The sequence below is a fragment of the Dermacentor variabilis genome, chromosome 5 (genome assembly GCF_050947875.1).
Source record: "Dermacentor variabilis isolate Ectoservices chromosome 5, ASM5094787v1, whole genome shotgun sequence".
NCBI lineage: Eukaryota > Metazoa > Arthropoda > Arachnida > Ixodida > Ixodidae > Dermacentor > Dermacentor variabilis.
The window spans coordinates 162,302,031-162,327,805 of NC_134572.1; the positions used below are offsets into that span (position 1 = coordinate 162,302,031).

The 25,775-nt window shown below is 48.6% G+C and overlaps 1 protein-coding gene and 1 pseudogene across 3 annotated transcripts in view; one reads left to right on the forward strand and one right to left on the reverse strand.

The window, feature by feature from the left end:
* Nucleotides 1-3,083: 3,083 nt before the first annotated feature.
* The window catches only part of LOC142583292 (uncharacterized), a 44,696-nt gene continuing 22,004 nt past the window's right edge, over nt 3,084-25,775 (forward strand). The window contains exons 1-2 of one of the 3 annotated variants that reach the window (XM_075693699.1): nt 3,084-3,382; nt 23,120-23,201. In XM_075693699.1, coding sequence (XP_075549814.1) covers nt 23,156-23,201 — 46 coding nt within the window. In that variant the 5' untranslated portion in view covers nt 3,084-3,382; nt 23,120-23,155. The remainder of the gene's footprint in view (nt 3,383-23,119; nt 23,202-25,775) is intronic. The other 2 variants (XM_075693700.1, XM_075693702.1) reach the window with 2 other exon arrangements.
* Nucleotides 20,937-21,112, reverse strand: LOC142583855 (U2 spliceosomal RNA; annotated as a pseudogene).

Sequence of the window (25,775 nt, forward strand, 5' to 3'; positions counted from 1 at the left end):
TTACTGGCCAAGGATTGCCACATTTGTGAAACATTGCGTGCGCACGTGCCTCGATTGTCAGCGATGCAAACCACCACATATGAAACCAGCCGGGCTACTACAACCAGTCCATGTGCCTGCGACCCCATTTGCCCAAATCGGGGAGGACCTTCTCGGACCATTCCCGCCTTCCAATACTGGCAATAAATGGGTAATAGTTGCCACCTATTAACCTGACACGCTATACAGAAACCAAGTCCCTTCCAAGCGGCACCGCAGTCGAAGCAGCGCGATTCTTTATTAAAAACGTAGTTCTGGGGCACGATGTACCAGCGGTGATAATAACGGACAGAACCGGAGGAGGGGGGGGGGCTGCACTACACTACGGCTACACCCTAAAGACAGTGCTTAGCCTCGGCCGCACGGCTCACCGAAAGACCATCACCCGCAAACGAACGGCCTAACAGAACGCTTGAACAAGACTATCGCCGACATACTGAGTATGTACGTACACGTGGAGCACAAAAATTGGGCTGCCATTCTACCGTACATCACATTCGCTTACAACACTGCTCAACGGGAAACAACGCGAAAGACACCATTTAGCCTTCTTCATGGCCGTGAAGTGACGATGATGCTCGATGCGATGTTGCCAAATGACTGCGGTCATACAGGCGCGGACGCTGAAGCTTCCGCTCAACGTGCTGAAGAAGCGAGAGTACTCGCCCGCGTCAGAATCACCCGGCAACAGGACTACGATTGCTCGACGCTACAGTCTACGGCGCCGATACATCACATATCGGCCAGGCGACAAAGTCTGGGTTAGGAGTCCCATCCGTCCGTCGGCGAGGGCTTTCAGAAAAGCTACTCAGGAGGTACTATGGTCCGTACAAGGTTGTACGGCGCCTCAGCTACCTTAACTACGAGGTTATCCCTGACAGTCCTGCTTCCTCCAGCGCGAGGCAGCGTCCACCAGAAGTCGTACACATTGTGCGCATGAAGCCCTATTGTTCAGAATGAAGTGCCCACACCTCGTCTGACACATCTTCCTGCCACTAGGTGAGCATCGGGAAGATGCGCTCTCTGGAGGGAGGCCAATGCCACATCCAATGCGCGGCACGTAGAGGAAGACGAAGATCTCGCGCATTGCGAAAGAGAAGACAAAATCCCTGCGCGATCGTTTTTCAGTTTGCCTGCAACGAAAGTGTCCTGCCCTGTTTTATGAGTTCCCGCTGCTTGTAAACCATGGCAATATTCATTATTCATTTACAAATGACAGTCTAATAGCCTTGGCACTCTTTGACCACATCTGGCCCTAGCGCCAGTAAACTCCTGTGATCATCACCAGCCCCTCCGCCCCTCAGTCGAGCTTCACCGCAATGCACCAGCGTAGCTCCACGGGCATAATTTTCAAAAATGATATTTCAAGAAATTGGCCAAATTTGAGCAACTTTCAGTTAGCTGCGTCGAGAGGGCACTCCTTTCTAATAACAGACACACTTCCGGGTACTTGGTTGTGTATTCCTTGTTGTGCATCATGGCACCGTTTCAGTCAGGACTTTGTTTAGTTCGAGGCCCAAAAGACTTCAGCGGAAAGCCGCTGAGTGATGATGATAATGACGATTACGCGTTCTGAAATTTTCTCTTTCTGGTGTTTTAAATGTTCAAAAAGTCGGCAGTTGGAATGTGAAAAAGGAGAACGACCCCCTGATTTTCCACTGGTAAAAGTCTCACGACTGTACTTTGCCTAAATAATGTAGCTTCGATGCAGCCAGGTGGCTCACTAATAGGTTGTTGGGCGTGACCTCCGAGATGCTAATGGCGCCCTTTCTCCCGTAGCGCTCTCGGAGGAAGCTCTTCAGTATGTTTTTAGAATTAGTGGCAATGGAGGTACACATTGTCCCCCTTGAGGTGCAAGGGGGACGACGCATCGAATTCAGCCAGTGTACCTTTAGAAATTTTACCACCGGCAATTTACGTCACTATATACTCACTAAAGAAGTCGCTAACACTCAAAAAAAGGCAAATTTGCCGTTAAGGTTACAAAAAAGTTCGCTAAATTTAGCGACTTTCTTGCTAAATTACCGACACTGCCATAGAGTGGACGAACTGCATAGCCGAACTCGTCTCGCTGTAACGCTATTTCTGTTTGAAAGCGCATCGTCGAAGGTGAAATCGCTGCATCCTCATTACCAGAGCAGCATGCACTCCATGAAATATCCTAACCTGTCTTATGACGTCATGACACTTTTATATCTTGAAAACTTGAAACCACTTTCCGCGAGAAGAAAAAACTAGCTACATAATAGCGAGCTTTAGATTAGGGGCACGCAAGCGTTGGGGCCTCCTAGCGCTTGGGGCCACAGTACGGCGCATGCGCAGACCCTTACGTAGGGGTCTACGCAAGCGCAGTACCGTGGCCCCAAGCGCTAGCGGGCCCCTATTCTAAAACTCTCTAATACATTACTTGGTTGGCGTGGGTCAATACTGCGTTGAGATTACTCATGAGTGATTGCGGGAAACGAAGAAAAAAATATCAAAATTTTAGCGCCGGTGCCTTACTGGTGGCCTTCTCATTTGCAGAAGGAAAAGAAAATGCAGGCGCTGGTGATTTTTGCCCTCGTACTTTCGCGTGCTTGAGCAGAGCAGTTGGAACGAGTGACTAATCCGCGGTTGCGTCGTCGATGCGGGATCGGAAGCAGGACCATTGTTGCCACCTCTCTTCGCAATGACAATAATACCAGCAGCCGCGAGGGGAAGGGTAGGGTTCGGCAGGAAGGGGCAAGAACTGCGCCTCGGGACGAAAGACAGCTGCACGCGAGCGTCTGACGTCACAGGGAGAAAAAATAAAGAACCAAATAATAAAGCTGAACGAGCACCGAGACCCTTGGAATGGGGGGAGGTTCTGGGAGAGGGAGATTAGAGTGGCAGAGTAGTTTAGGGGAAGGGAAAGCGACGAACAAATAACAAGAATGAGGCGGCGGCAGCAGCAAAAGCGCGCGGTAAGGCCCGGCCGCCTTGACGATAGAGAAAGGCTGCCGTCGGGAGGGAGAAATCTATTCCTGGATAGATTTCGTGTGGGTTCTTGGCCCGGGCTGCCGCCACCGTCGTCCCCCGGCCGAACTGCGCATGACGCAAGCAAGCGCCCGCTAGCCCGTGTGACTGGCCCGCCGTGGGGCGCATCGCGGCTCACAAGAGAAGCGCCGTCCACCCTGGAGCGGGCCACACTTTGCAGTTTGCTCGTGACCGGTGCGGTACTGCTCTATCAGGATCTCGTGCACCACTGATTTGACCCCGCCCGGAAGGAACGCGGGCGAACCCGCCCTGCAACACCAGTCGCGTATAGCTCACCTCGAATCCGCGTGCTGCTGGCCGGCTGCGGATACCCTCGCATCTTCAGACGGTAAGCAACCTCGTGCAAAGTGCGACGGCGACCATCTTGGCTGCTCGCGGCCTCGCCTATATGCCTGGTGGCGTTAGGGAAGCGGGAAACGGCCGCACTCACGGCTGACATGGTAAAGTTGTAATGATACAGTCCACGCGGGAACTCGGGCGCACAGAGACGCGCGCACCGTTATTTCGTGCCTGGTGCCTGTGCTTCCGGCATGCGCTGCTGTTGCACCTTACGTCGTCATGCGAATGATGCAACGCTGCACAACTCGTCCATCGATAGCTTGAGACTCAAGTCGGCTATGGTATTACGGTTCTATTTGCTCGGTCCACTCCGCCGTTAGCACCATCAAGGACGCCTTTCTTCGTTATCCGCAGGGCAGTGTAGTCGTTTGAATAAGTTATCTTCACTGCGGCATCGAGTGAAAATGTATTGTGCGCAGATCCATGGCTGCTTCGTCCCAAGCGACTGTGCTCGGAATTACCGACATTTTTGTTTCGAACGCAACACGTGCGCACTAGACTTTTGGGATACTTGTCACGCTTAATGTTAAAAAGAGCATATGCCTTGATATCTGTAGCGTTCATCCTATAGTGTTCCGAGTTCTTGCAACAACCGTTAGGCCTAATACGCGACGCTCGAAAACTGCGCTCCTACGAACATTGGTTACAGCCAGGCGACTTTAGCACTACGGGTGAAATGTTCTAAAATCGTTACGCCTACACTCGCCTTTGTGGTCGTCCGGGCAATCAATGAATGGACAAAGTTACCATAGTTCGTACAAATCCTACAATACTAGCGCTAAGGGCGGTTATCGAAAAGAATTCATAGTAGGCCCATTGTGTTAAAAATGTTCATGTTCCGCAAGTAGTTTGCTTTTGTTTACGTTCACGGTGTGGTATACAAATTGTTAGGTACAGAAGTCATTGCTGTTCGCTGTGTGGAGATTCCATTGTTTAGCGTTTATGCCTCGCCGTTAATGCAGTTTTAAACGTTTGATAACAGCTGATAACTCGACTGCACTAGAAGCGCACTACTAATCGCCAAGGAGCTTCGGCCTTTGTTTTCAGCAGCTTAAAGTGGCATCGTCCAGCGGCTAATATCGCATCGATTGCAATACAACAATCGACCCACGCCCCCTTTGCGTGTCCGAATGTTAGACCTTAAGGTTTCATCGTGCACTTGATAGGGTCGCATACCAACGGTTAGCGCTGTTTCAACAGGTGCTGAAACAGGCAGGCAAGCGAATAGTTTGTGTGAAGATACAGCGCGACGAAGACGAGGATAACCGATGAGGAACGTACATAACGGATGTTTCACCCTGCTTAACCGATAACTTGATGTGGTTATCGGTCGGGTCTCGAATTTGTACGTGACCCGCCGCGGTTGCTTAGTGTCTATGGTGTTGGTCTGCTAAGCACGAGGTCGCGGGATCGAATCCCGGCCACGGCGGCCGCATTTCGATGGGGCGAAATGCGAAAAAAACCGGTGTACTTAGATTGAGGGGCACGTTAAAGAACCCCAAGTGGTCGAAATTTCCGGAGTACCTCACTACGGCGTGCCTCATAATCAGGAAGTGGTTTTGGCACGTAAAACCCCATAATTTAAGTTTTAATTTATACGTGTTCTATGTTTCGTGAACGGGTGCGCTAAAATTCAGATTTGTGACGTAGCACAGATAACGGCAGCGGAAGTTATTCGTTCTGGCCTGACAAAAGCGCGATTCCTCCTGTAGGTCGGCACGTTCTGTACGTGCAATGCCTGCGGCTCGCGCTAAAGGTTTAGGTGAAAGGCGGACGCTCCTCTAGGACACTCGACAATCTCTAGCGCGCGTCATTTTCCGCGCGACCATTCTCTCTTAATCGCCGCGGATTCGCACTTTATCGCGGCAGTCACGCGCGCGCGATCTACAGAAAAGTGAGCCCGATAGCTCGAGCCTGTGTTTATCTCCGACGCCTGCCTGTCTGTCCGTTCGCGTGGAGGGCCTGTGCCGCAGCATAGGCGTCTACGCCGAGTTGTGCTCGACTTCTTTGCGCGCATCAGCGATTCGGTCGTGTGGCGTGATGACACCTCCCTCCCACCGGGATAAGCTTTTGTTCTGCGGTCGCATTCGTGTGCCCGCACGGCCCGCTCCTCTTAAACCTGGTATCGCGTCCCGAGTTAAAACTAATTGGCGTTAGGCGCTCGCCGAGTATATGGACGATAAAGCCGACGTCGCTTAACGCTTTTCTCATTGTTCCTTTGAGCAACGAAGCTCCTCACTGTGTGTTCCTGGAATGTGTATGTGTAGTAGCGAATGGGACCTTCTTACGGCAACTAGTATCTCTCCATTACGAATGTTGTGGACACGGACGACCTTCGCCGTCACGCCAGTGGGGCCTAATATCGCCGCAAGGGGGTTTGGATTGGTGTTTGTTTCTGGTCGCATTGCTATCGTTTGAGCCCGCTGCAAAGGGAAGGGCACGGGCTATCATCGTGTACCTGATTCTCCAGCGTAATTTCCGAGGTATTTGCACCGAAGGAAAGTTCGTTGGCACTTCACGGCGGTGCGGTTGATGAGTGGTAAACGTGCACAATGAGCACTGCATGACTTTTAAACTGAGCGCGGTCGTTCTACAAGCACGCGTAAAAGCGTTATAGGGGTCTGCCGCTAGCGGATGTGACCGAATGCACAAATAACACCTAGATTTTTTTTTAAAGGCGACGACAGTATGCGATCATTTGTCTCGATAGTTGCCCTATAAGGCTAGATGAAGCAAAATAAATGCTAAGGAACCCGAGTACAGGTAATTCGCACGTATACAACTGCGTTAGCACGTGCGCATTACCCAATGACACTTATAAAACGAAGTAATTTGTCGAAAGTGTCGTATGTGTAGCTACGATGGTTATCTTCGATTCCTTGTCACTGTCCGCCAGGAAAATGTGACAACACAGGAGTCATTTATCACGTATACCCGGGCATTCCCAGCGTTCCAACATGACTGAGCTTGTTCATTGAAATCCGGCCGCCAGCAAAGTGACAAAGGGGCAGAGGGGGAAAAAGACACAAGTCGCTCTTTGTCTACGTATGTGTACATGTTCGTTTTCCGTGTGTCCTTGCCACTTCAGTAGCACATTTCACAGATGTAGTTCGGCCAACCTCAACTATATAGTGCCAACCACAAATCTACTATCCCATGCAATCGCTACACGTTATCAATGAAACAGCCCAAGCACATAGAGAGGGCCATGGCAGCATTGTTTGTCTTTCATCCTTCTTGCCACATTTTTCGCTCCGTTTCCGTTGTGAACATGTACCAACTAGCCTAGCACCAGACTCTCCTCATTACTGGACTTCTAGGTCCCCTTCGGGCGTGAGTGCTTGGTTAACGCTCACGCCAAGTAATTGGGCTCACGTCTCACTGGCGAAAAAAAAAAAAGTTCCCGCTGCATGCAGTTGTACGCCCACGTGTCGGGTGCGATACTATACGGTCCTCCTGCCTGCGAGAAGATTTCAAAAATACCCGTGTGTCTGTAACTGAGACGTGGGCCACTCGCGAGGTACGAGTCTTTGTCCTGGAAAACTTGGAGCAGCCCGTTCGCAGTATTGCGCGTTGGGACGATGCCAGCGGCAATCCTCTAGTCGGTGTCTACCGAGACCTGTTGCATTTTCGAACGCTGACGTTTCTCGGTCGTTTCACGTCGAGATGAGTTCTCTGGCTCCGTCGTCTGTAGGGACGCTGGTGAAACCTTCGGCGTCATCGTTACATTCTCGTAGAACGTCAAAGCTCGAAAAAAAAAAAGAAACGTACGAGATCGGAGAAGGCATAGAGCTCAGTTAGGCGCACGTAGTACTTCCTGTTCTGCTGCGCACGGCACCACTCCTGCATCGTGGAAAGGCGCCCTTTTTTCTAGTGACATACCGCGCGCTTGTGCGACAAGTCGGGCTACTAAAAAAAAGTGAGATTCAAGCCAAATATAAATTATTGCAGCTTCGCCTGACGCGCGCAGCGCACTGCCAGTGAAAGCAATGACGGCTTTTATATGCTCAGCCTTACCTGCACTGTACCAACCACGTGACCGACGCGTCTCCGGGTTCGGCCCAATTTTAGTATCTGCTCGAAACCGACCGAGCGGACACGCCAAATCCCGGGACGGAAAGCAAAAGAAAATTTCGCTTTAATAAATTATCCACTTGAAGGTGGATATTTGTTGCGGTGGGAGACAGTTCTCTACCGCGGTACCTAAGTTCTTAGGTGCCGCGATGGGGATACTTGGCGCTTGTCGAGTTCTTCCTCTCTTTGTGTCCGAGCGTCTCATTTCACGGTAGGCTGAATCAAGAACCTTCGATGGTTCTTGATTCAGCCGCGAGTTAGGCACATTAAGGTGTGGTCAGCCGGCTTTCCTTTTCTCCGTCGACCAACACACACGCACGTACACACATAATCGTTCCTTGATCGTTTCGCTTCGCATTTAGTCCAACATGTCCGTTGGTTAAGCGCAAGGTTTTGTTTCTGAAAACTGGCGCAGGAAATTTTTTCTATTGAATTGTACATTCTCAACATGCCTACTAAAGTCGTTCATTTGTAGCGTTAACTCTACCTATTCTGTAAATTAATAATTGACGATTGTGACATGATTAGCCAACACGTGTTCTGATGACCCACTTTAACGCGCAAAACGGGAACGTTGACATTCGTTAGGGCGTTGCAACTAGGCGCGCATATCTGTTGTCTAAATTCGCATTATTCTCTAACTTCCCTCTGTGTGGTTACTACGTTAAGAGCAAGTTTTAGCTCATGGCTGACAGTGCCGGTGCCATACTTAAAGTAGCTGCCCGCAAGTTCGTTTACAGTAGGCCAGTGCACTCCTCTTTCAGTCTAGCCTGGCTCCCCACTCCCCTGTCGCTCGTGTTCTGATTGACCCGCAGCAGATGAAACTTCCATTTTTTTAATTATGGGGTTTTACGTACCAAAACCACTTTCTGATTATGAGGCACGCCGTAGGGGGGGACTCCGGAAATTTCGACCACCTGGGGTTCTTTAACGTGCACCTAAATCTAAGTACACGGGTGTTTTCGCATTTCGCCCCCATCGAAATGCGGCCGCCGTGGCCGGGATTCGATCCCGCGACCTCGTGCTCAGCAGCCTAACACCATAGCCACTGAGCAACCACGGCGGGTACTTCTTTTTTTACGGCGACGAAAATCAGTGTCACATTCACGAGCCCGACGAACCGCTTTTCGGCCAAGGTTTTTACACCTTTAGCTTTGCTTGATACTTGACACGTTAAGAAGACACTTTAGCTCGGGCCCAACTCCTATGCTGCCTATTCAGATACATGTAAAACGCAGAAACGCTTTTCTGAGATAAACACTTGGCCAATTTCATCTACATTTGTTGCATTTGAGAGAGAAAGTGAAATTCTATTGACTGTTGGAAGCGGACTTTCGATTTAGGACTTGAATTTTTTCAATAGAATTTTCGAAACTTCGTATCTTTGAAAAAAAATAAGCATGGAGTTTACAAATTTGTAGCTCTGCACCTAGAACAGATATCAGTTCTGTAAACTACCGCTATTAGAGCATCCAAAGCGGACGAATTTGATATATGAATTTGTATCTTTCGTGAATTTATATTCTTTGCAAGAGTTCTGCGAAATTTCTGCTCACAAATTAGTGGTCGAATTGAGAGCCATGTATGTCAATTTTGTCCGCTTTCGATGTGCTATTAGGTGAAATTTACAGAATTGCGATATCATTTTGCTGTGTTGAGTTATAGTTAATAATAATATAATATCGATAATATCGTCCTGAAAACTTGCGCTTCTTGTCAATTTTTATTTTAAAATAATTGACGACCTAACTAAAAAATTCGTGACCGACAGTCACTAGATCATTTTTAACTTTTTCATTTAAAGGGCGTCTCACCAGGTCTGGCTCGTTTTTAGCTAACAAGCGCAGAGCATAACGATCATGTGTGCAAAGTATTACGTCGCTAAGCGCCGCGGAAAGATTTCAAATTTCCAACTGAACGCCGCTTTCCCTTCTCCTCGCGGCCGCCGCGGAGGATGGCGTACATGTGCCGGAGGATGGCGTACACGTGCCGGAGGATGACGTACACGTGCCGGAGGATGACGTACACGTGCCGGAGGATGACGTACACGTGCTAGTGTGCCTACGTACATGTGTTCGCGCTGTGACATCGCTCGTGGTAACACGCGACTTCGAAAATTATTCAAGCCAACATCTGTTACTTGTGTAATATGTCGCTAGAATAGACGAATTAAAGCTTAGACGAATAATAAAACACGCAAACCGGATGTCTGCATGTTTTTGTTTTACCTCGCACCGCAGCAAGAGTGCCGTACTTCCGTTTCGTCAGTTTGTTCCCACGTCGTGCAGTCGCGCGCGCAGACACCGAAGCTATGTCATTTTCTACGGTGTTCCAGTGCGGGAACATGTTCTATGATCCGCTTATGTCTGCCTCTGTATTCGTGTAGCACAGACTTATAGCGCTAGTCAGGTGTCCCCGTGCACAGCGCGCAAAATCGTGTGCTACGCGAAACGAGACAGTCGCAACAGCTTGCACGCGGCGCCGTCAACGCACGTGCGCCGCGCCGCAAAAAAGCGAGGAGAAACAAATATGTAGGCGGGGCCCGTGACGTATGCGTGACGCAATCCTCGAGCTTCCGTGTGGGAGAACGCAGGGAAGGAATTCCGCTTGCGGAGGCCAGACGGGGCGAGTGGAGAGAACGTCTGTTTGCGGTGAAACTCGCCTCCTGAAATCATGGGTTGGCGACAGTTAAATATTTATATCTCGGCTATTAATGGGGGGGGGGGGGGGGGGACCGATTTGAAAACTTCTTGCGGCAGAACGCTCCCTAGAGGATACATAACAACTTCCAACGTATAACCAAAATTTGCTATGGGGCCTGGTGAGGGGCGCTTTAAATGCAACACACCATCAAATTTGGTGCAGTAATTGCCAAAAAAAAAAAACGATTTCTCCTCTCCCATGTATTTCCTCTTAAGTCCACTGCGCATGCGCGTCTTCTACCGCTCACTACCGCAGCTTACCGTGAATGCGTAACATGGCAGATTCGACCCGGATTCCCCCTTGCTATTTGTTCTCCGCTCAGACATCAACAATGGCGTAATCGGGCACCGCTTAGTCTCATGTCACGTTGAGTACAAAGTATTGGCGATGTTTTGCCGTTATTGTTTACATCACCTGTTTGCTTTCGCGCCGCTAGGCTTGGAGAAATGGTACCGAGCCCGGGAAGTATTTTGATTTCCACTGCAGCAGGTGGGCACCACAGCAACAGCGTTGGCGACGCGGGACGCACTAGAAATCAAATACTTGACTGCATCATTAATTCGATTCTGCACGCTGACGCTACACCCAACGACGGTAGGCTGAAATGTTGATCTCTCAGCATGACTACAGTGGTTCCGCGAAGAAGCCGTGAATGCGCAAAGAGCCTAACAAATCACGTTAACCAGTCGCGTATCACGCAAAGTTAGAATCCCCCCCCCCCTACGGTGCGCCTCATATTCCTGTCATAATTTTGTCACGTAAAACCTCAGAATTTTTTTTAAAACAGAAGTAACTTGACAGGCGAAAAGGGTTTCTTTCTGTGTGCGTGCATTGTTACATATGGCGCTATGAGTATACGAATGGGAGCACTTAAATCCCACCTAGCCAGCCTTAACGCTTTGACCTGTACCGCCGGACACGTCCATAGCCAGCCGATAACGTCACAGCGGCCGGGTACACAGATGCTAGAGGCTTTTCGGTCGCGTCTCGGTATCCGTGTCAGAGGACGTCAAGCGGCGTTACGAAGCAGGTCACTTCAAGTCTCTTGAGAGTAAATAAGGTCTCTAGGCATATTCAGCAGTGTGGCTAAGGGGAACAAACGGTTCAATAGATTCTAAAGATGTCTAAACCACTTTGCGTGCACGCACACATACACACGTCGACTATATTTACTGCATCTTGTTCACGCCACGCCTACACATGAGGAGCGATATAGTACTTTTGAGTCACTTGAGTGAGGGCTATTCAGACTTAACTGTGTTTGGACATAGGATAAAGGAACATGATCCCGCTTGCATCATGGCCCAGCGCACACGGGCCCGCAAGCGGGTTCGCGCAACCACCTCCCGTGTTCTTGAGGCTGAAAAGACGGTTCCCGTTCTCTCAACCGCCACGTTAGCGCGGCTATGGCGTCTCGCTGTCGAGGTTGTAGGTTCGGTTGCCGCCACGGCGGCCAGATTTCGATGGGAAGAAATGCAACAACGCTCGTGAACTTTGACCTGTACTTGCGTAACGTAGGGAGACCAAACAGAAAAAAAAGCCGTCATAAAATGCTTGGCGGAGCCCCCCCCCCCCCCCTTCCTTTACTGGCAGAGAGGCCGCGCACATACAGCGTGCATTTAGGTGCGCGTTAAAGGAGCCCACGTGGTGACAAAGAATTCGTAGTCCCTCACCACGGCATGCCTCACAGCCACACCGTGGTTTTGGCACGTAAGGCACGCAGAATTTTTAGTTCGCGTTCTCAGTCCCTGTTCTATTACTACATTGGAGCGCCGGAGGCGCAACAGGCGGAGAGACTCGCTCGGTGTGAACCTTTGTCGCACGCTTATTTGAACTTCAAAGAGTTTGACATAGCGCTGGTTCGGTTTAGTTGTGATTCCGTGGTAACATATTAGCAAACAAAGGACAGGGACAAAAAAAGTGGCAGGACGCGCGCTGACTTCCACCTACATTTCGAATGCATGACTGTACATATATCATAGTTACAAAAGAAGCATGTAATGTAATGACGTGTAATCCCAAAAGAAAACGCTTGCTCCATGAGCAGAACCGAGAAAAAAGAAAAGCAAGAATGTTACCATTTGACAAAACGCGAATACGGGTGCACAAATACTCAGGCACGGACATGAGCACGACATGTCACAATTTTTACCCTTCCGTTTTGCATTGGTCTATTTCTTTCTTTTAGTGTGCGCTCTTTCATGTTTACTCCGCACTGCAGCAGAGTATACGGCAGCTTGAGCGCGCGCTCTTCATTTCGATGCGGCCAGTTTACGCCAAAGCTGTTTCGTGTGCTACAATATCGCGACCTCGCGAAACCATCCACAGAAGATAGATGAATGTCGCTTGCCATTTCTATGTGGGCGTGTGCTGATAGCCCTGTTAGGCATCTTGGGCATTGTTCGATTAATATGCACCGACCTCGTTATCGATCAGTCGAGGGCATGGAAACTTTTTTTTTCGCGCAGTGCCCCTCATCGGGGCCATCGCTTCATGCAGCGTTTCGTTTCAGCGTTTTCTGGAGTCCCGTGCTTTCTTTATCGAAGTAGGGCAATTTTATGGGGACAATATGTATGCTCGCGTGTGACTCGCGCCCCGATAAATTCGGCAAAGTGCGCAAAGCGTGTGTTACGGTAACGTCGCGCATTTTTTTTTTTTTGTTCCAAATCGCTTCGCGCGGAACCTTTCTTTTGTGTGTGTGCGTGTGTGTTTGTAACGCTACGCCATCATTGTTTTTTTTTTTTAGCTAAGTAGGATGTTGGCACCAGGGAATTTTGCCGACTACTACTTGTGGCACAAGAAAAGTAGTAATACCACCATTACAAATCATCAGTCAAAATACATCATCGCATGATATCAAATACCGGAACGCATCTAATACTCAAAGCAAGAAACGTCCCGTTCAAGAAGGAAACCTGTATCATAAAATTTCTTAAACGCAGTGAGTATTCAAAGTACAGGATCACTAGAGATAAATACGGCACACCATTGCGTGTAAATGAAAATGAGATACCACGTATGTCACCTCACGGACTGAAAATCTTTCTTTCTCTCTTCCTTTTTTTCTTTTTTTATCCTGTAATGCCCAGCACGGTCATTTATATGCTACTCTGAATCTGATGGCTAGAAGTGTTAATTTAAGCGCGGGAAGCTTATCATAAAGCCCGTATTTGTGCTCCTGACATGCTTGGGTGAATTTCAGCTGGGAATAGCTCGACAAACCAATTTACAGTAAAATTTTGGACAGAAATCACTTGAACAGAATTGCTTCTTAAACGGAACAGCCTTATGATAGGTTAGTTTTCCATTAAGACAAACAGAAATTCGATAAATGGATTCAAATATTTTACGACTTCCCAGTAAACGGAGCTAAAAAAATTACCGGAAACGAAATTGATCAGCTAATCTCGGCGGCAGTCACTGCTTGCAATTCTTCCTGCCTTTCGCTAACGATTAGCTCAAACTTTCTTGATGCGTAACTGTGTTTGGGCATTCTGGTTGTAAACAGCACCTCTGCAGTTGTCTCCATTCACGGACGCGCCGTGTCGGGCGATACACCGACTGCGTCAGGAGCGCCAACGCGCGCAACAACGTGCTGCATGCACCAAGGAGGGGAAGACCCTCCTTCGGTTCAGAAAGCGCGCCCGAGCCGAGACAGGCCGGCGGCGTGGCTTTCTCCGCCGCAGCGTTGGCATCCCACGAGACGCATTTCAGACGTTACGGCGACACAGTCGCAGCCCGCTGGTCCGTGCGCGTCCTCCCCACTGTCCCCACCTCTCGGTCGATCCCGCCTTCTCAAAATAGTTCTTTTCCAACGCTGTATGCTCGAGTGGCCGCACCAGCTCGGTCGTTAGTCTCGTAGCTCGTCTTGTAGTTCCCGTCTTCGGGGACATCGCGGCCCACGAAGAGCCCCCCCCCCCCCCTCCCCTCCTTCGGTTGCGTCGTCTCCGGTTGACTGCTATCGAGCGCACCGAAGAATGACCCGCTTTGTGTTCTCCCTGGCTGTTGTTGTTGTTGCCCCTGGTGGGATGTGCCGTGGATGACGCGGGCTCCGTGCCAGCAATGAGCCGTTCAGGCTGCGTAGCCTCTGCTCTCTGCTTTCTACAGCCGCCACGGTGGCTCATTCGTATGCTCCTAATCGGGTTACACACAAGTTTCAGCTGTGTGTACTTTAAAAATACGCTATTACTTTTAATAGCGTATTTAATAGCGTAAAAAGAAAGCATTTCATCGCTTTCTTTTTGTACAAATGTACTCTTTCCAACGTGACCAGAAATAAAGGCGAATAAGTTGTTCCAATTTCCCTTGACGTGGAACTGGGAGCATTACAGGATAATTATATCCACGGACATGTGTCGTATCACACGCTTTTTGTTTTGTTAAGTGAGTCTCTTTAAATGAGATATTGACGCGCGGTTGGCCGTCGTGTCATAATGCACGCAGCGACAAATACTTCAATGTAATAATGAATAATTCATGGTATTACTCGAGTAAGAATGTTCGGAAATATTTTGCGCATTTGAATATTGCTATAATTCCGAATAAGGCATGGGTCCCCTAGCTTGAACACCGGTAGAAGGTTAAACAGACTTGGTAATATTGCTCTGCTTACCTTATTCCTCACAACTTTCAGTTTCCCCGGGGAAGGTATACGTCATCCATCGAGATTGTCGTATATGAACGAAACCAAAGTGCTCAATGAAGTTGGAAGGCGGTGATGTATTAGGCCGTTTACATTCTTTACCTTATTTGTTCGAGCCGTTTTACGCTGCATTATTTAGGTATGGAAATGGGGGTTTATTTAAACTTTGCCGGCTTTTTATTTTTTTTAATGCTGGGGTTTTAGACGCCAGAAACTTTGCCTGCTTACTTATGTCATAGCTATCGATACGTGTAGCGGCACCTTTTGGAAATTAGCTGAGCGATGGAAAAGGAAAAAGCTGTTTGTACCCTGCCATGCTGAGGAAGAGCGTGTGTGAGTCTGCAGAAAAGCATAGATCTGCTTTCGCAGGCTTCAATTTACATTTCAATGGCACGTAAACAAAATTGACTTTCCCGGCGTTCTTATTTTTTCCTATTGTTTCCTTTGCATCACATTAACTCAAAGCTAAATTGTCATTCAGTTCTTCCCAGTCCCGCTCAAAAGTATCTGCTTTGGTAGGCTGACGAAATATTGTATTCACAGGTTTTGCGTTAAAAGGAACAAACTGAGGTAGTTAACCACAAATCCATTACGGTCATTAAGGAAGTTTCGTGTAAGGGAATAATTGTCAACCACCGGGAAGCATATTTGTAGCCACGTGCAGATTTTTGCTTAGAGTACGAAGCACTGCAGAGAAGCCTTGAAGGGCGCCTTTGAAGCAAATGCTAACCTTTAGTAGTCTTGGCGTCGAGGTACCACTGTGCAGGGAATACTACCTTTCGAAACAAGAGGCACCTTCCATGGGCGACGTTCCAAACTTCCCGACCCGTTGCTTTCATAGAACATTAAAATGGAATGGTTTTAATGGAACACCGAAAAATAATGTTCAGCTGTGCTAAGTAAATGACAATTATAGAATACCGAGAGAGCAACTTTTACCGTGTGCGGAATAAGCGAAGAGTTGCTTATGGGCTAGTTGGAAACTCATGGTTACAGCTTAGAAGTACTGAATGCTGAGCAAGCTTCTATTCCATACTGTCGAAGAATAGTGCGATAAACAAGAAGACGGTCTGAGCGCAGACTATTAAAAATTGGGGTTTAGTGTCACTAACACGAATTTATAGTGTGTCACAACCGCGTGCAAAAAAAACTTAGCGACGAAGTAATCAATCTCCAATTTATGCAGCGTCACAGAAGAACTCACAACGCCGTACTGTGAAGCTTTCTTTATTCGCAATTTCTTTGCCAGCACCGAAGCGTTCTTGATTGACATGTGCGTTGCGAGGTCGTCTGTGACGCTGCGTAAGTTGGAGAATGATAACTTAGCCGCTAATCTTAGCGTTTTCGTGTTCGTGTTATGCTATGTATTCGCGTTGCTGACATGCCGTAAACCGCAACTGCATCATTTCTTTCTCTGTCGATCCTCTCGTTTATCATGCTATCCCTTCGATAGAAACAGATTAAGATATTCGCAACCAGTGTCTACATTTGTGGGCATTTCTTTTTCTAAAGCCAAGTACTACTGAGCAAGGAGTCCCGGAGCATCACAATTTTGCGCATTTCTCTGCCTTGAACGACGGTTTACCCAGCTTCCAGAGAAAGGTGCCGCATGCCTGCTGAGGCGGTCGTTTTAAAAAAAATTACTGCGAGCAGCTCACGAGATGTTTTCGCAACTCGTTTCCATACTTGCGGACACATCTTCGTGGGTTTAACGGGCTTTTTATTTCACAATTCCTTTTTTGCTGTTTTTTCGAGCTCTGGAAATAGTGTGAAATCAACTGTTAAGAACTCTTACTCACTTGCTTGTGCACATTTTTTTTTTCGGTAGTTGAATATACTAACATCGCAAGTAAAAAACGAAGACAAAGCGATCATTATGCTTCCTTTGCCCTCTCCCGTTTACTTGTGCTAAACCTAAACTTGGTGAGCCAGGAAAGATGCAGTGCCGAAAGACGGGCCTTAATGTTGCCGCACCACAACCTCGCCGTGACTTTGTGGCTTCTGATAGCATTTGCTCGGTCGTAGGTAATTTTATATCGCTAAGTGTGGACAATACTCCATTCTAAAACAGCTAGCGACTCAACTTATTAAGTTCCAAGCAATTTTACTAAACTACGGCAGAGTGAATGAGAAAAAAGGCATTGAAATGCGTAGACGCACTTACATACAGGCGCTGGAGTCTGGGCGCTTAACTAAATAAAAAAAATTACATAAATGGAAAATAAATTGTTCTTCGACAAGTTTGTTGATATTTGGCGAAGCTGTCGTGATACAATAAAACAAACAAAAAATAGAAGATCGGTAGCGCCCCTGGTGACCGCACTTTTGTTTTGTTTTTTAATTTGCGGTACAATGTCGTCACGAACAATTAAGGTTTGCCCTACCTTCTTCTCTTGGAATGAACGACCTGTGACCACGAAATTACTCGGAATCGATGCTTTATTCAGGCTGATCCGACTTATATTGTTACCATTCGGTGTCTTCCTTAACAACGACGAGTGCTCAAAAAAAAAAAAGACGCTCCAGCGCCTTTGAACCAACCATTCGGCAGCCTCCTCGTCCCTTTTGTGGCTCGTGCTTTGACCACGCGATCGGTCTCGCTTTGCCGCGTGTGTGCTCTTCGACATTGGAAAGAAACCCAAAGTGCCGTGTCACAGCTATCGGGCTGGTATAGACTACTGTGGCCCTCCTTTTTTCTCCTTTCCACTCCCTTTCATTTATGTTGCGCGGCCAAACTTTCCCTTCGCTTTCCCCTAGCCCGCCTCTGTCGGTCGGACAACCCTTAACTCCCCCGCGCGCACTCCTCTAATCGCTGTGTATAGCTTTCTCCAGTGAGTGTTTGCGCAAACATCCTGCCTTGCGAGCGTCGCACTTTCGTTTTCTTTTTCCCTTCTTTGTTCTTACTCCAGAATTTTCCGTTCCTAAGAATGCGTAGAGTGAAGCAAACACGCTCCTTCCGATAGCGCGCAACTTTATGTATGTATATACGCCGGTTACACTTGTTTCCAACGGAGCAGTCGTTTTGAACTCCCGAGTCGCTGTGCGCGTCGTGCGATAGTGCGCGCGCCTGCGATTCCACAAACATTGTTGATTTGCATGTGAAACTTAGCTATAATTTATGTAAATCTAGTTGTAATTAAAAAAAAAAGACTCGTATTCTGACGTTGTAAATGTAACGGAGCCTGTTTATATTAAATGGTGCGAGTTTTGACGCTTTGAATATATTTCGTTAATTAGACCTAAAGTTGGCGTTGATTGAAGTCGTAGTGGCCTATAATGGCATACGGCCTCGGGCGTCTTGCTACGGCATGTGCGACTTGGCACCGGAAGTCAGCACAACGATTCTGCGTTCAGAATAACCTAACACCGAAACCTGTGCGACTGTTATGCAGGGTTTCGAATATGAAAGTAATGGCGCTGTCTTTCTTTTTTTCTTTTTATTATTATGTGGTACTTAGGAGCTTATGTCGCCTTTCATTGGCGCCGGCTAATCCTTTTTACACAGATATTAAACATAAACGATTAACTTACACGCATTAAAACTAAGTCAACTCCAAATCATAACAGTCCAGTCACATAAGTACACAAATTCCGCACTAAAACTGGGCTGCTAAGCAGAAGGTCGCGGAATTGGGTCCCTGTCACGGCGCCCGCATTTCGATAGGGGCGAAATGTGAAAACACCCGTCTACTTCAATTAAGGTGCACGTTAAAGAACCCCAGGTGGCCGAAATTTCTAGACTCCCCCACTACGGTGTGCCTCATAATCGGATCGTGGTTTTGGCACGTAAAACCTCATAATTTCGTTTTTAACACTAAAACTGAAAGTCAACTAGAAATCATGAAAACACAGTCCAGCCACATAAGTAAACTAATGTCATATACTAAAAGTGAGCGAACTCAGAAACACAGCAACACAAAGTCCAGTCACATAGGTGCACTAAAGTAAACACAGTCTGGTCCTATAACTACACTAAAATCGGGGCACATAAGCGAGGATTAGGTTCAAATGAAGGTACATGAATCCAGGCAATGAATTGGCCAAAGTCGGGTAAAAAAAAAATATCCCATAGATGAGATTATCGCATTTCAAACACTCTGCTCAATATTTTCCGGAAATATTGCTCGCTTCTAGAAATCTTTCAAGGGCCAGTAACGTCTGTCCTTGCATTGTGTGTTGGCCAAGCACCTATAAGGTCTTCCTGAGGCTGGTGGGCCTGCGGTCTAGTTCTGCTAAATCACTGATGTTGAATTCGGAGCAAGTTTTTCTGCTCGTTTCGGAGCAAGTTTGTTCCAATGACATAGTGAGGGCGGGAGTAAGGTGGTTCCAATGAGAGAGTCGGAGTGGATTCAAAGCGGGAGTCACTCCGCGGAGCAGAAAAAGATGCTCCGCCAAAATCGGCGGAGTAGACCGGAACTCTGCGTGGCGTATTTTCTTTACCACGTTTGTCTGCTGGGAGGCGCCAGCGGTCACGACTCGCGAGGAAGCAAAAGCTGCTGCACGCTTGGCGAGATATCCATTCCGCACTTTAAAAAAAAAACAGGTGAACGGCGCTGAAGAGACAGGTGACCGGTGCTGGGAGCAAACAGCGGAAGGAAATGACAACACGTAAGGCATCCTGGGTGACTCGGCGATAGGAGTTCCGCTTCCGCCTTGCTCCGGCCGCGCAGGTTTTGTTCCACTCGCGGATTTGGAGGCGTTGCTCTACGCCGGAGTCGAATGCTCGCTCGCGGAGTTCGTCGGCCACTCCGACTCCGCCATTGGAATCCAACATAAGTCGCTGAATCGCTAAGCGTTATCTGCGTGTGTCATGTCGCGGACGTTCTACCAGTAGATACATGTACAGTCACCCGCAAACGCTTACGGGGCGCGGCTTTCACGACAAATGTGAATTTCTGCTCTGTTAAGGCGTAGCGCTTCTAATTTAATGGATCACAGTATAGTTCGCACTAATCGCAACGGATCAAAGCTTTTAATAAGATGCTACGTGCACAGGCTTCGCGGAAATTCGGCTATTTCGCAAATCCGGTGTCTCTTAAACTTTTTGCGGGTGACTGTACATCCTCATCCACTTGGCTCCTTCGCAATCTTAACAAATAATTCCTCACCGGTAAATGTTTGCATCAGTTAAGACATCAAATCAACATAAATTTTAAAGGGCTATCTGCGAAACTTTTTTTTTAAATATGGGGTTTTACGTGCTAAAACCACTTTCTGATTATGAGGCACGCCGAAGTGGGGGTCTCCGGAAGTTTTGGCCACCTGGGGTTCTTTAACGTCCACCCAAATCTAAATACACGGGTGTTTTCACATTTCGCCCCCATGGAAATGCGGCCGCCGCGACCGGGATTCGATCCCGCGACCTCGTGCTCGACAGCCCAACACCATAGCCACTGAGCAACCACGGCGGGCATCTGAGAAAAATGAAACAGCAGCCCGAGCTAAGACTCGACTTGTGGCGCGGAGGTTCCCGCGCAGAATCTTGTATGCATAACCTGTTTTCTCCCTGTTTAAATTCATTTTCGAATGAGCACGAATAGTTTATCGGTATTAAAAGCATCTAATATTCAAAACTAGTGTCTGGTAAGCGAATCGGAAGGAAATGGAATGATAATCAAATGTCATCACTGAGGTGCTACTCGAAATATATGTGTAGCTTCCAAAACAACGTTCATCCATCCCAGAAAAGCGACTGGTTGACCAGCCAGGTCTCGCCACCCCGGCTGCTTTGCGTGGCTTACGAGTGCCGGGGCAGGGTGAGAAACTCTGTCGAGGAAGTCGCTCCACCAGCGAGCTATGGATAACTCCTTGTCGCTCTGTTGCATACGTGTACAATGATCTTCTTCGTTCTATCATCTCTTCTGTTAGGGTCCTCACCCGGCAGGCTGATCTTTTTAGGCTTATTGTGAGGGCAAATGCCGCTCGCGCAAAACGCTTCGCCCGAGGCACACGTTTACTCTGGTTGAAGAACAAACCCGACAAAACGCGATGCGTGTGCTCCAGCTGATCGGAAAAAGAAACACAAACACGTTGTGGTTACCATATCCCGTTTTTTTTTTTTTTTTTGATAGTTCTATATGGGGGGGGGGTGCTAGTTTCCAGCAGGTCGATGTCCATAGAGCAAAAACCGTGGGGCGATCCCGAAGATAGTGCAATACCGGGCCGACCCGCGGCGAAGGTGAAGGGTGCTTCAAGCACTCCGCGAACTTGCAAAAATAAGTTTAAGATGTAGCGTACAAATATAACATCGCATGTTACGTTGATAAGAACAGATACTACACTTTGACCCGCGTCGGCCATGTCAACATTCGCGCCGCCCTCTCTTTGTCGGTGTTCCAAGCGCTTGCGTTTCTCCTTTCCTCTCCTTCCGCTCTCCTGTGGCGGCGCTGTCCTCGTAACCTCACTAAAGCCCCTTAAACTTCGTAAAATAGTGCCACGCTTTGAAGAATGCCACCTCCTCCTCGCGCGCTCTAGCCGAAGCCGACGCCGCGTCACTATTGGCCTAATCACATCACGTGGGCCCTCGCGCCGTGCATCAGCGCCATTTTTGCTCGAGCGCGTCTACGGAGTGGTGAAGAGCTCATGTTAGCGCCGTTGCTACGCTCGAGCAATGTAGGCGGCGCCACGGTCGAGGAGGGAGCGTCAAAGAGAGTAGAAATGAGGAGGAGTGAAGGCGGAGGAGGAGAGTGTCGCTACTTTACGAAGTTTAAGGGGCTTTAAACCTCACGCGTGCCTAGTTTCCTTCGGCTGCTCGGGCTGGCGGTCCCGTCGTCCACGCGAATGTGTATAAAAATCACGTTAAATCAGTCCGTACCTATGCTAAGAATTCTGCGTCACTTCTGCGTCGTATGCTGAACAGCTTGGCTGGTCATCCACCTTCATAGAGTGGAATGGTCGGTGATGTTCTTCCTTTAGTTCGCCAGGGCCATTTCAAGCATCCATTGTGTCAAAGCAGGTCACATCTCTGTCGGCATCCTCGGCGCTATGAGTGGTAGCGTAGCGATGAAACCACGTGACATTGTTTGCTACTGAAACATTGGGGGCGCCACTTTTCGTTAAAGAGGCTCGTTGCAACGCTTCACCGGTAACGCGCGAGTTGCAGGGGTCGACGATATTGCGTGTGTTGAGCGGTGGCAAAGTTCACGGCAGATATTTCCGACCGGCAAAACGAGGCAGTTGCCAAGACAGAGCGTTGTAGAACGCCTGGTGAAGGGGCGGCTGAAACTGTACGGAAGTGCGCCTTGCTGTGCGGCTGCGACTTACCGTACGAAAACGTGCCTGAGCATACGGTGCGCCCTTCCAGATGGCATATCGGACCAAGTGCATCCTTGTGTGTGTGTGTATATATATATATATATATATATATATATATATATATATATATATATATATATCGCGCGCGTGTCGACCGCATGGCAAGTCTGCGGACTTCTATGCGATGAGGGGTGGCTGGATGGGCGACACCGTATGTGCGGACGTGCAATGCGATTTCCAGTTTTTGTGCCTTCTGCTTCGCTGTCTGCTTCAGTAGTGCCCCTCGCCACTACAAGGCCGCTGACACGCAGTGCGGTCTATGCAGCACAATATTATTTTTAAAAAAATTAAGTACAACGTTGAAACAAGTTAGGCACTACTGAGTTTCCGAATAATTGCGTGCTATGGTACGGTAATAATCTACCTTGTAACGGCTCCGTTTCGTTTTACGGAAACTCTTACCGTACGAGCACGTTCGTTCCTGTTTTTTTTTTTTCGCATGGTTAGACGGCATGACTAAATGTACTTGCTGTCTTCTATTACTGTGCCGTACGGTAAGGAACAGTGGCGCCACTCCATGAACTGGACTGAGCCAGCGGTGCCATGCATCTGTGCGACCGGAATGGGACCATCGTACCGCACCCATCTCGCAGAGACCGGCGGTTCGTTCGGGCTGGTGCCGCGAGGGGGCGTGCCCGCCCCTCCCCCTCACCTTCCTCTCGTCGGATAACCAGTATCGACCTCGGTGCTCCACATTTATCAGCACGCGCGCCGCAATCGCGCCCGCTGTAGTCAGGAATGTTATCGGTGCCCTCTCGTCGATAAGTTCCGGATCGCGCCGGTCGCAGTGTTTCGCAGCAGCCTGTTTTATTTGTATTTTTCGCTGCCTGCTCCATTGTCTTAGGCGAGCCCACTGGCTGTTGAGGCAGTCGACGCGAAGCCGAGCTCAGCGCCTGTTGTCCAGTGCTTCTTTTTCTCTTGATTGCGAGACGCGCGAAAAATCTTTGCAAGAGCCGGCGTTCCTGATCCATGCTCCATTGCCCCGTCTTCCAGGACGAAGCCAATGATTGCTGCGCTACGCTTTCTTCTATGGCATCTGGAGTACACGTAGACCAGGCCTTGGCCCAGATCAAGCGTGAGTCGTTCTTACCCGGAAAGCCCGCGGGCTTTCCCGTTTTGCATGCTTGTGTCTGTCGCATGTGCCCAGCGATCACGCGCCAAAAAAAGTTCATGTGCGCGGCGCGGAGTCGAACTTAAACCAGTCTTCACCATAAGCGAAGATTCCGGGTGCTAACAACACTAAATGAGTACAAGCGCCAACCAGTAGGCTTCTTTCATTTTTTTCGTCCAGATAGCGTGCACTGCAACTGAAAAGAGCATGCTTAGTAACTCCCGTATTTAGAAATGCATCTTAACTTGAAGCCCATATTTGACCATATAAACGACGCCTGGTGCGAACGCCCCTAAGACGCTAATTGCATTTCCTTGGGTGCGTTCACCACAGGGGTCATTTAAATCAAGTCAAGCGTGGGCTTGAAGGTGCACTTCTGAATACGGAGGTTAGAATCCATTGCAAGCACGTATTTACGTAAACAAACGGAGCTGTCAATATAGCGTGAATTTTGCCTAAAGTGCTCACTAAAGAAGTTTCAAGGAACCGTTGCCGGGAACAGCCATTTACGGCGCGGAGGGTCCACATCGCGCTTATCTCGCGCAGGTTGGCGCTTTCTGAACACGCTACAGGCTCCAATATCCGTGCCTGCATTTGGCTCAAGCTTGCCGCCTGGTACGCTAAGTTATCACAGGCCACCGTACGATGTGCCTTTGACGGAACCGTGTTGTTTGGTAGGGTCCGAGTGCAGGCCCTATAGCGTAAAGTTCGGCACATCTTTATTTTGCCCGTTCGGATTTTCTCAGCGCCAATTGGTGCCAATTTTGTTTAGGCTGTGTAGCAAAATGCGCACGGCGCAGTTAAGTGTAAGCGTTCAAACGTATGTGACGCGTAAAAGTGTGCAACGGGCAATGTCGCAGAATGTTACGCACATTCGCGGTTTTCGCTGTCTAATGAAATTATTCTTGCATTTAGTGCTTTTAAATTTTCTTTATCTAAATCGCGTCTAGGTCATTCACTAAGACACTGGTTGTCTTACTAAATCAAGGGGGGAAAAATCTGCAGTGATTCAATGTGTTGACGCAGCGGCGAGGCTTAATGTTTATCTGTAGTTGATTCCATTCCATCCATGTTATTTCGTGACTTAAGCACCGAATAACGCTTCACTGTTTTCCTTCTTGGTTTTATCTTCCTGGCTTTGTTTCTGTCAGCCAAAGATGGCCAGCGCGATATGGGCCAACCAGAGCGTGCTCGAAAGCTATAGCTGGGGACTCCGCACTCGGGTCTACCGCGGAACTATTGTCCCGCTTATCGGGCATGCATGCATGTGACGCGCACCGCTGCGTTGTCAGGAAGCGATTTCCCCGAAATTTCGCAGGGGGCGTATGCACCAATGGCCTTGTGTGCGAGAGAAAGACGGGAAAGGTAGGGCCTTGCGCGAACTCTGGAGGTTAATCTTCGCGAAAGCTTTTTTCGATAAGCGCAATCTTGCTTCCATGCGCATATATATCTGTTAGATGCTCTGAATGAGCTTAATCTCGTGCATTGTCGCTGTACGAGCGTTTGATCGTATACGAATGGCTCCCGTCCACTGACGCCGTTCTGAATGACGCCCAGTGGCTCCAAGCTCGCTTATTCTGTAGGTGATCTTATCACATTCCTTCGGGGCGGTGACTAATAGAGCACCTAGCCTGCTTGACTTAACCGAGTATGCTTGGATGGATGGATGTTATGTTACAACAGGGCGTGGGGCTGAGCCACCGAGCTCTTGCTGTTATACTGCTTAATGTTCTACCTGGGTAAAAAAACAAACTTTAGAAATTGTGCCACCTGGTGCGTATTTCTTGCAGTAAATTTGTGAACAGCTAACACAAAATGGTCCCGTATATCTCGTGTGCACTAAAACTGTGAAAGTGTGGTTGAGGAATTTTGTAACGTATTATTTTCAGTGATAGCCGAAACGTGCGCGGTATCCACCAATCGTCAAACTAACTTTTCGATCAGCGAGTTTCAGAGTTCGTGTTCTCCCTTGGGCGTTCATACCAACTATACGTGGGCACGCATTTTGAGGGCGGATATGTGGTAGCTGGTGGCGCTGCTGCTTCGGGTTCAAGCATATAGCGGGCATGTCATGAACGCCAGCCTGCGTCCTTTCTTCAAACGTCTGCCCCAACTCTTTCACTGAAGTTGATTACATTAAGCCTCGCTGTTCCGGCAGTTCACGCGCGTCGTGGTACTGCTGGCGACCATCGTGATCGGTGCTTCTGCTCGGTGGTCTTCAGAAACTACTGTTTCTTACTGCGAGCCTGGGTGCCAAGTCTTAAGCAGGAGTGGGCATACATAATTTTTTTTTTCGCTAGCAAAACTTGCAACATGTAACGTCAGAAAGACAGTGACTGCACCATTATGCAATCAATGCACTCGCGAAATATATTATAGCTTTATTATTATTGCGTTTAACCACGCGATATTGTGTAACTGTGTAGTGAGGAGGCGGCGAAGGCGCTCGGAATGGTTCCCCGCGCGACGTTCTCGAATCAATGCATTGCCGTCAGCGTTGGGGGCTTCCCCTCAATGCACGTGCTTCGTCCTGGCCGC